Source organism: Babylonia areolata, chromosome 8 (assembly GCF_041734735.1).
Source record: "Babylonia areolata isolate BAREFJ2019XMU chromosome 8, ASM4173473v1, whole genome shotgun sequence".
Lineage (NCBI taxonomy): Eukaryota > Metazoa > Mollusca > Gastropoda > Neogastropoda > Buccinidae > Babylonia > Babylonia areolata.
Window position 1 is genome coordinate 44064174 of NC_134883.1, and position 10000 is coordinate 44074173.

Sequence of the window (10000 nt, forward strand, 5' to 3'; positions counted from 1 at the left end):
CTGAGTGTGGTGTGGTGTTGGTGTGGGTGTGGTGTGGTGTGGTGTGGTGTGGTGTGGTGTTGTGCAGACCCTACAGGAAGCACAGCGAAAAATACAGGCCTCCACAAGGTGAGGGAGTCACTCTGAGTGTGGTGGGGTGGGGTGGGGTGGGGTGGGGTGGGGTGTTGGTGTGGGTGTTGGTGTGGGTGTGGTGTGGTGTGGTGTGGTGTTGTGCAGACCCTACAGGAAGCACAGCGAAAAACACAGGCCTCCACAAGGTGAGGGAGTCACTCTGAGTGTGGTGTGGTGTGGTGTGGCGTGGTGTGGTGTGGTGTGGTGTTGGTTTGGTGTGTTATGGTGTGATGTGGTGTGATGTGGTGTGGTGTGATGTGGTGTGGTGTGGTGTGGTGTTGTGCAGACCCTACAGGAAGCGCAGCGAAAAACACAGGCCTCCACAAGGTGAGGGAGTCACTCTGAGTGTGGTGTGGTGTGTTGGGTTGTTGTTGTGGGTGTGGTGTGGTGTGGGTGTGGTGTGGTGTGGTGTGGGTGTGGTGTGGTGTGGTGTGGTGTGGTGTGTTGTGATGTGGTGTGGTGTGGTGTGGTGCAGACCCTACAGGAAGCGCAGCGAAAGACACAGGCCTCCACAAGGTGAGGGAGTCACTCTGAGCGTGGTGGGGTGTTGGTGTGGTGTGGTGTGGTGTGGTGTGGTGTGTTGTGGTGTGGTGCAGACCCTACAGGAAGCGCAGCGAAAGACACAGGCCTCCACAAGGTGAGGGAGTCACTCCGAGTGTGGTGTGGTGTCGTGTGGTGGGGTGGGGTGGGGTGTTGGTGTGGGTGTGGGTGTGGTGTGGTGTGGGTGTGGTGCGATGTGGTGTGTGGTGTGGTGCGATGTGGTGTGGGTGTGGTGTGGTGCAGACCCTACAGGAAGCGCAGCGAAAGACACAGGCCTCCACAAGGTGAGGGAGTATGGTATAGTATAGTATGCACAAGTATAGTATGGTTCGATGTGGTGTGATGTGTTGTGGTGGGGTATGGTGTTGTGTGATGTGTTATATGGCGTTATGTAGTTGGGTATAGTGTAGTATAATGTGGTTTAAATTGGTGGTACAGTGTGGTACAATGCGGTGCAGTGCGGTTCGTTTGTGGGACGGTGTGTGGTGTGGTGTGATCTAAAGACATTCAGTGTTCCCGTCACCACCATCATCATCATCGTCACCACCACCATCATCTTCACAACAACAACAGCCCCTCATTCACCACCAACAACAGAGCAGCTACCGACACACTCTCTCCGATAAAACCAGCAAGTAGATGGATAGATAAATGGATAAGTAGATAAATCAAATACTAGATAGATAAACAACAACAAAAAAGAGATAAAGAGGGAACAATGAGTATATGACCCCCCCCCCATCCCCACTCCTCCCCTCGCCCCTAGAAACGCCCCTCATCATCAAACACAAACAAACTTCCTCTTTCGCTTCGTCAAGTCTCCGCACTCAGCTCTTTCAAGTCTGGCCTTAAAACTCTTTCCATACGAACGGCGAAAGAGACGACGTTAACAGCGTTTCACCCCAATTACCATCATCAAAATATTGCAAGCGGAAGGCTCTTATACTGAAGACGTGAATGTTGACAAAGAATACCACAATTCTGACGACGGAAGCTAAAGGTTGGGTCATTCAGACACCCACTGGACATCCGAGGGGTCTGTGTAGAGGAGAAGAGAGGACTGGCCGTACTGAGTGAGTTAAAAACCCACCTCTTCCCAAGATAGCCTCCCTCCTCTGCTTCTTCCTTGTCTTCGGTTTCTTCAGTTTTAGAGCCATGCATGCGTGTGGAATGATTGGTGTGGAAGCGTTTTGATTTGTCTCTGCACAAGATTTAGCGCTATATAAATACTAGTAGTAGTAGTAGTAGTAGTAGTTGCATTATTATTATTATTATTTTATCATTGGATGTTTTGGGTTGGGTTTTTTTTTGGTTTGTTTTTTTTGTTTCTTTGTTTTTTTTCCTTGCAATAAAGGTTATATTTGACCCGAAAACATATATACCAAATTCCAGAAAAGATCATTACCATCATAGAAAAAGAAAAAGAAAAAAAAAAAAGCAACAGCAAAAATCACACCACGTAATCAGTTTCCATCAAAAATTAGTCAAGCATTGTACAGTAGTATACAAAGCGGTATGTACATAAACATTAACTAGATCACTTCACATGAGTTATATCATTCATTTTTGCAAGGGATTTTTTTTTTTTTTTGGCATACCCCCTCTCCCCACCACACACACACACACACACTTGTAACCACCCACTTCCATACACCCCCTCTCTCTCTCTCCTCCCTCGCAGACTCATACCAATACACATAAACATTTTACATGCTAACAAACACTCTCGAGGAATAAAGAATGAAAATATCTTCCATGATACATGGTTAAAAGGAGCATAACTGAACAACAGTGATAACCACCAGGTCATGAGAATGGTCTTCCCTTTCCCTGTTCTCATATTACTGTTATTTTCTAAAAACCCTTTCTTTCTCTTTTTCCCTCCCCCCTCTTTTTTTAAGAACTCATCCTCAAGTAGCAAAGTTACAAACAATTTCTTTTTAATCCAATTATTAGTATTTTTATTTCATTTTATCACAACAGATTTCTCTGGTGTGAAATTCGGGCTGCTCTCCCCAGGGAGAGCGCGTCGCTACACTACAGCGCCACCCTTTTTTTTTGGTATTTTTTCTGGCGTGCAGTTTTATTTGTTTTTCCTATCGCAGTGGATTTTTCTACAGAATTTTGCCAGGAGCAACCCTTTTGTTGCCGTGGGTTCTTTTACGTGCGCAAAGTGCATGCTGCACACGGGACCTCGGTTTAACGTCTCATCCGAATGACTAGCGTCCAGACCACCACTCAAGGTCTAGTGGAGGGGGAGAAAATATCGGCGGGTGAGGCGTGATTCGAACCAGCGCCCTCAGATTCTCTCGCTTCCTAGGCGGACGCGTTACCTCTAGGCCATCAGTCCACGGTGTAGTATCGTTAGTATCGTTATTGCTAAACAGAATCCTACAAGACCTGGACAAGTTCAGCGAGAAGCTGGACCTGGGCCACAAAGGACACGTGCGCTACGTCACGCCCAACGTCGCCATGGAGGTGTGGAACACGCGCGACGCGCGCGAGCCGGTGATAGGCCTGGCCGCCACCCTGGGGGCGACGGCGGACTCCCCGCTGACGGAGACCCGCATCATGACGCTGAGCAACCGCACGTGGGCCGACCTTCACCTTCACGATCTGGACGTAGCCATCGAGCTCCCGGACCAGTTGGTGTCTGCAGGTTGGTTTCTGGGGATGGGTTGTGTTGTTTTTACTTTTTTTGACTCACTTGTGTAAACTTTAACATTGATATTTTCTCTGCAAATACTTTGTCAGTTGACACCAAATTAGACATAAAAATAGGAAAAATTCAGTTCTTTCCAGTCATCTTGTTTAAAACAATATTGCACCTTTGGGATGGGCACACAAAAAAAAGAACAAAAAGAAGCCTAATTATATGCAAGCTGCATTTAATGTTATATTTATATTTTTTGTATTCTCTAAACTTGGCACTTTGATCTGATATTCTGACCCAACAACAAGAGCAGTCATTATTATCATTTTTTGTTCAAACAGGAACTTCTTTTGCTAAGCATGGAAGTTTCATTTATTTTGCAAACGTTTTGGTGCAGATAGTAAAAAAAAGGGAAATTACTCTAATTAATGCTGGGGGACTTAATTTGCTTTAAATTGATCTTTCTCATCTTAAACATTACATTTTGAAATTATACTCAATACATAAAAAGCTTGGATTTTTAAAAAAAAGTGTATCACAAGTGAGTCTTGAAGGCCTTGCCTCTCTTGTTGTTTCGTTGTTGGAGGAAGGTGGGCAGAGTGGTTAAGACGCTCAGCTGCCAATACAGAGAGTCCGTGAGGGGTGTGGGTTCGAATCCCGCTCTCGCCCTTTCTCCCAAGTTTGACTGGAAAATCAGACTGAGCGTCTAGTCTTTCGGATGAGACGATAAACCGAGGTCCCGTGTGCAGTGCAGCACGCACTTGGCGCCGCACTGAAAAAGAACCCATGGCAACGAGAGTGTTGTCCTCTGGCAAAATTATGTAAAAAGAAATCCACTCTGATAGGTATATAAATATATTAGCATGCACTCAAGGCCTGACTAAGCGCGTTGGGTTATGCAGCTGTCAGGCATCTGTCTCACAAATGTGGTGTAGCGTATATGGATTTGTCCGAACGGAGTGACGCCTCCTTGAGAAACTGAAACTGAAAATTGTTGTTGACGTTGTTGTCATTGTTTTTGATGGTGATGGTGTTTGTGTTCTTGTTTGTGGTGGTGGTGGTAGTAGTAGTGGTGGTGTTATTGTTGTTGGTGTTGGTAGTGGTGGTGTGCATTACTTTAGCTGTTGTTAGTGGTGGTGGTGGTCGTGGTGGTAGAAATGTTGTTTATGGTGGTGATAGTGGTGGTGGTGATGGTAATTGTGATGGTGGTGCCGTTGTTGTTGGAGTTGTTGGACGGGCGCAGTAGCCGAGTGGTTAAAGCGTCGGACTTTCAATCTGAGGGTCCGGGGTTCGAATCTCGGTGACGACGCTTGGTGGGTAAAGGGTGGAGATTTTTCCGATCTCCCAGGTCAACATATGTGCAGACCTGCTTATTGCCTGAACCCCCTTCATGTGTATAGGCAAGCAGATCAAATACGCACGTTAAAGATCCTGTAATCCATGTCAGCGTTCGGTGGGTTATGGAAACAATAACATACCCAGCATGCACACCCCCGAAAACGGAGTATGGCTGCCTACATGGCGGGGTAAAAACGGTCGTACACGTAAAAGCCCACCCGTGTACATACGAGTGAACGTGGGAGTTGCAGCCCACGAACGAAGAAGAAGAAGAAGTTGGAGTTGTTGTTGTTGCTGCCGTTGTTGTTGTTGGTGGTGATGATGGTGTGATGCTGTGGTTGTTGTTGTCAGTGTGTTTGTTGTTGTTTTGTTTGTTTATTCTATTCTTGTTGCTTCGTTTATTCTATCATTGTTGTTGCTTTTATTGCTGTTGTTGCTGTTGTTGCAGTAGTCTTGCTGGTGGTTTATTTTGTTATAACTGTTGCTGCTGCTGCTGCTGCTGCTCCTGCTGCTGCTGCTAAAATTGTTAAAATTGTTGATGTTGTTCCTGCTGTTGTTGTTATTGAAATGGTCTTGTTATTTTGTCGTCATTGTTATTGTTGTGGTGGTGGTGATTCATCTTGTTATTGCTGTTGTTACTGTTGCTGCCGCTGTAGTTGTTTTTGTTGCTGTTCTTGTTTTGTGTTCTTGTCTTTTTTTTTGTCTTATGTTGTTGTTGATGTTGTATCCTTCCTTTCTTTCTTATTTCATTCTTTCTTTCTCTCCCAGGAGGAAGGTGGCAGAATGGTTAAGACGTTCAGCTGCCAATACAGAGAGTCCGTGAGGGTGTGGGTTCGAATCCCGCTCTCGCCCTTTCTCCTAAGTTTGACTGGAAAATCAAACTGAGCGTCTAGTCTTTCGGATGAGACGATAAACCGAGGTCCCGTGTGCAGCACGCACTTGGCGCACTGAAAAAGAACCCATGGCAACGAGAGTGTTGTCCTCTGGCGAAATTACGTAAAATGAAATCCACTTTCATAGGTACACAAATATGTAAGCATGCACTCAAGGCCTGACTAAGCGCGTTGGGTTATGCTGCTGGTCAGGCATCTATCTGCTCGACAGATGTGGTGTAGCGTGTATGGATTTGTCCGAACGCAGTGACGCCTCCTTGAGAAAGTGAAACTGAAACTTTCTCTCCTTCTTCCTTTCTTTCTTTTTTCCTTCCTTTCTTTCATTCTTTCTTTCTCTCCTTTCTTCCTTCCTTTCCTTCTTTCTTCCTTTCTTTCTTGCTCTCCTTCTTTCTTCCTTTCTTTCTTTCATTCTTTCTTTCTTTCTTACTTTCTTTCTCTTCATCTTTCTAACTTTCTTTCCTTCTTTCTTCCTTTCTCTCTTGCTCTCCTTCTTTCTTCCTTCCTTTCTTTCTTTCATTCTTTCTTTCTCTCTTTCTTTCTTACTTTCTTGCTCTCCTTCTTTCTTTCTTTCTTTCTTTATTCCTTTCTTTCTTTCTTTCTCTCTTTCTTTCTTTCTTTCTTTCTTTCTTTCTTTCAACCTTTCTTTCTTCCTTTCATTCTTTCTTTCTCTCATTCCTCTCTCTCACCCCTTTCGCCCTTGTGCCGTACTCAACGTGTCAACGCTGATTTCTTCCTGATCGCTGCACCCTCCTCACAGACGGGGTGGGCAATGGACGGCTGTCCATGGCCATTTACCGGAAGCCGGGCCTCTTCCTGTCCTCGCTGGCGTCCCAGGAGTCCCAAGAGAAGGAGCACGTGGAGGTGTCGGAGCTGAACAGTGCCATCATCTCCGCCACCCTGGCCTCCACCACTGTCTCGAACCTCAAAGACAGCGTTAAGCTTATCTTCAGACCCCTTAAGGTCAGCCCCTGGCGGTTTTTTTTAATTATTATTTTCTTTTATTAAATTTTTTTTTTTTGGTTTTGTTTATGCTGTACCATCATGCGCACCGTTTCAGTGGCATATTACTCCCACGCCGCTCATTCCGAGTACACCCCACCCACCCCATCCATGATTGTCTTGCCCCAAGTTGCATCCCCACTCTCTCGGCCAAGAGGGTTTCGGGACAGTCGGCGTTGGGGTGGTTCCCTAAGGTCAACTAGCCCCCAAGGCTGCAGCACTATGAGTCAGTGCAGTCTTGCCTCCTAGTTTGAGAGTCATAGTCTTTCACACAAAAGAGTTAGCTGTAAATGACTTTCCATTGCAATGAAGAAACCAAACCATTGGTCTCACTTTTGCTGTTGTCCCAGCTGTAAGCTTATGTCAAACTGTGATGAAAGCTGAGCGTTGGGCACTGTGGACATACTATCTCTGAAAGGAGGAAGGTGGCAGAATGGTTAAGACGCTCAGCTGCCAATACAGAGAGTCCCTGAGGGAATGGGTTCGAATCCCGCTCTCGCCCTTTCTCCCAAGTTTGGAAAATCGAACTGAGCGTTTAGTCATTCGGATGAGACGATAAACCGAGGTCCCGTGTGCAGCACGCACTTGGCGCACTGAAAAAGAACCCGTGGCAACGCGAGTATTGTCCTCTGTCAAAAGAATCCACTCTGATAGGTACATAGATATATATGCATGCACTCAAGGCCTGACTAAGTGCGTTGGGTTATGCTGCTGATCAGGCATCTGCGTAGTAGATGTGATGTAGCAAGGCAAGGCAAGGCAAAGCAAGGCAAGGCAAGCCAAGGAGTTTATTTCGTGTGCCCCTGGGGGCATTCAAACATTACATACGTTCATCATTTACACATATCCAATAAATATAAAAAGAGTGATGTCAAAAAGAAGTAGGCTCATTCATTCAATCACTTAATATACACATTGACAAGTACTATTTCACTCATAATACAAACAAATAAACAAACAAACAAACAACAACAACAAAAATCGTGTCAAAATGCAAAACATTAACAAAAAGAGCTACGTATAGCAGAAACCAAGGATTTAAGTTTTAACAGTATTCTTTAGGGTTTTTTTCCCAGAAAAAAAAGAGGTAGAATTTAATGTAGTTTGGGCGGATTCTATAAATCCTAGATAAACATAGCGTATATGGATTTGTCTGAAGGCAGTGTCGCCTCCTTGAACTACTGATACTGACACTGATACTGACACTGACACTGACCCTGATACTGATACTGACACTGACACTGATACTGACACTGATACTGATACTGACACTGATACTGAGAAACTGAAAGTGAAACTAAACACCAGTTTCTCCTCCTTTCTTTTTATTTATTAATTTTTAAAAAAATGTTATTTTTACTTATTTTATTTTATTTTTTATTGTTTTTTTATCATTTATTTATTCATTTATTTATTTATTTATTTTAATTTGTGTTTTTTTTTTTACTTTATTTATTTTATTTTATTTTAAAATTTTTTATTGTTGTTTATTTTTATTTATTTTTTTCTATTAATTATTTTTTTCTCAAGGCCTGACTAAGCGCGTTGGGTTACGCTACTGGTCAGGCATCTGCTTGGCAGGTGTGGTGTAGCGTATATGGCTTTGACCGAACGCAGTGACGCCTCCTTGAGCTACTGATACTGATACTGAAAAACTGAAAGTGAAACTAAACACCAGCTTCTCCTCCTCCTGCAGGACGCGGCAGGCAGGCCCACGCGATGCGTGTACTGGGACTTCACCATGCCCCCTCAGGGTGGCTGGTCGTCCCGAGGCTGCCTGTACAACGGCACGGTGCAGGGCAGGGCCATCTGTCTGTGTGACCACCTCACCAACTTCGCCGTTCTGCTCGTGAGTCACGCTCTTGACTCGACTCTTGAATGAACTTTTTTTCTTCCGGGTGAGAGAGAGAGAGAGAGAGAATGAATGAATGAATGAATGGTTTATTCATTTATAGGCCATTGCCCCTTATGAAAGGGTGTCACAATTTCTTCATAAACATTGCATCGTGCATTGAAAAATGACATTCGTTCAGATAATATAAATATAACATACCTTAATTTTAAGTAATATTTATGTCCTCACCTTAGTAATACATAATGCACATCATGAAACATATTGTATTCAAATGACATTTATACACTTAAATGATATATGATATACGCTAAATGATAACTCTTACATGCGTAGCTAATGACACTCAGTTACGTTATACACATCGTCCGTATGTAGTCGTTACTGGATACACTAAGACATAAGAACAGATCGGAGCTTAAACGATTTATACAGATAAATTGATAGGTTTCTAATAGTTTGTTCATGCGCTGATGCCATAAGTAACGACAGTCTAAACTGACTTGGGAACTTAAAATATTTCAATGGTATGTACTGTACTCTTAAATTATACAAGACAGGGCAGGACAGAACAAAATGCACCTCATTTTCTTTCTCCATCTGGCAAAGTGGACATAATAAGTCAGCCTCGTTCTGCATTCTATAACGATAACTATGTTCAGCAATATCGGAAATGCCCAGTCTGAATCTTGTCATTGTATACCTTAAATATCTATCTAGATTCATTAGTAAATATGTTTTGATATCAGGTATAGTGCAAAAAGTTCTGTAAACATTAAATCTTTCACTATTTTTTACATGAAAGTCCCATTCTTGCCATCTACACAGAATTAACCTTTCCTTGAAAACCCGAAGAAACTCATCAATCCCTTCCACACCTTGGTTAAGCCATACATAACCAAAACCAAACATGAACAACTTAGAACGTATGTTAGTAGCCCAGTTTGTTTTACCACGTGCATCAAGATCGAATAACATTTTGTAGGCTTTGTGAGGTAATCTAGACTCATGCATTCTTACTAATTTTAGCCAGTATTTAATGCACTTCATAACTGAATTTATATAAATAGGATACCTGTTTGTTTCTCCATATACAAAATCATTAGGTGTTCGTGTTTCTACACCCAAATATCTTTTTAATGCAAATAAATGAACCTTTTCACAATTAAATGCTGCTCTGTCAAGTCCCCATATCTCAGCACCATACTGTACTACTGGTTGAATTTGTGAGTCAAATAATTTCAAATAAGTATTTAAAGAATTACATTTTAACTTTGATAACTTTTGAGAGAGAGAGAGAGAGAGAGAGAGAGAGTGTACAAACGAAATTAGAATAGTGTGTTGGTACGGAGTTGCTCGTACCTGGTCCACAGGGAAAGTAATCATTGTACGGGTTAACTCGTAGGAGAAATAGAATGAGTTAAAGCAAAAGGGTCCACCAGAACTATGAGGCAAAGACACGTGTAGTGTCTGCTTTGTGCAAGACTTATACGGAGACACATAGTGTGATCTTAGACGAGAGAAAAACCTAAGTTCAAAGGAGCGACAACTTCAATGTAAACTGTAGACTTGATTAACTCACTCAGTACGGCCAGTCCTCTCTTCTCCTCTACA

The 10000-nt window shown here is 43.3% G+C and overlaps 1 protein-coding gene across 2 annotated transcripts in view; it reads left to right on the top strand.

Annotated features, from left to right (window-relative positions):
• Nucleotides 1–10000, top strand: part of LOC143284851 (uncharacterized) — a 73800-nt gene that overhangs the window by 55610 nt on the left and 8190 nt on the right. For both annotated transcript variants that reach the window (XM_076591952.1, XM_076591953.1), the window contains exons 18-20: nt 3039–3310; nt 6293–6495; nt 8231–8383. In XM_076591952.1, the coding sequence (XP_076448067.1) occupies nt 3039–3310; nt 6293–6495; nt 8231–8383 (628 nt within the window). The remainder of the gene's footprint in view (nt 1–3038; nt 3311–6292; nt 6496–8230; nt 8384–10000) is intronic.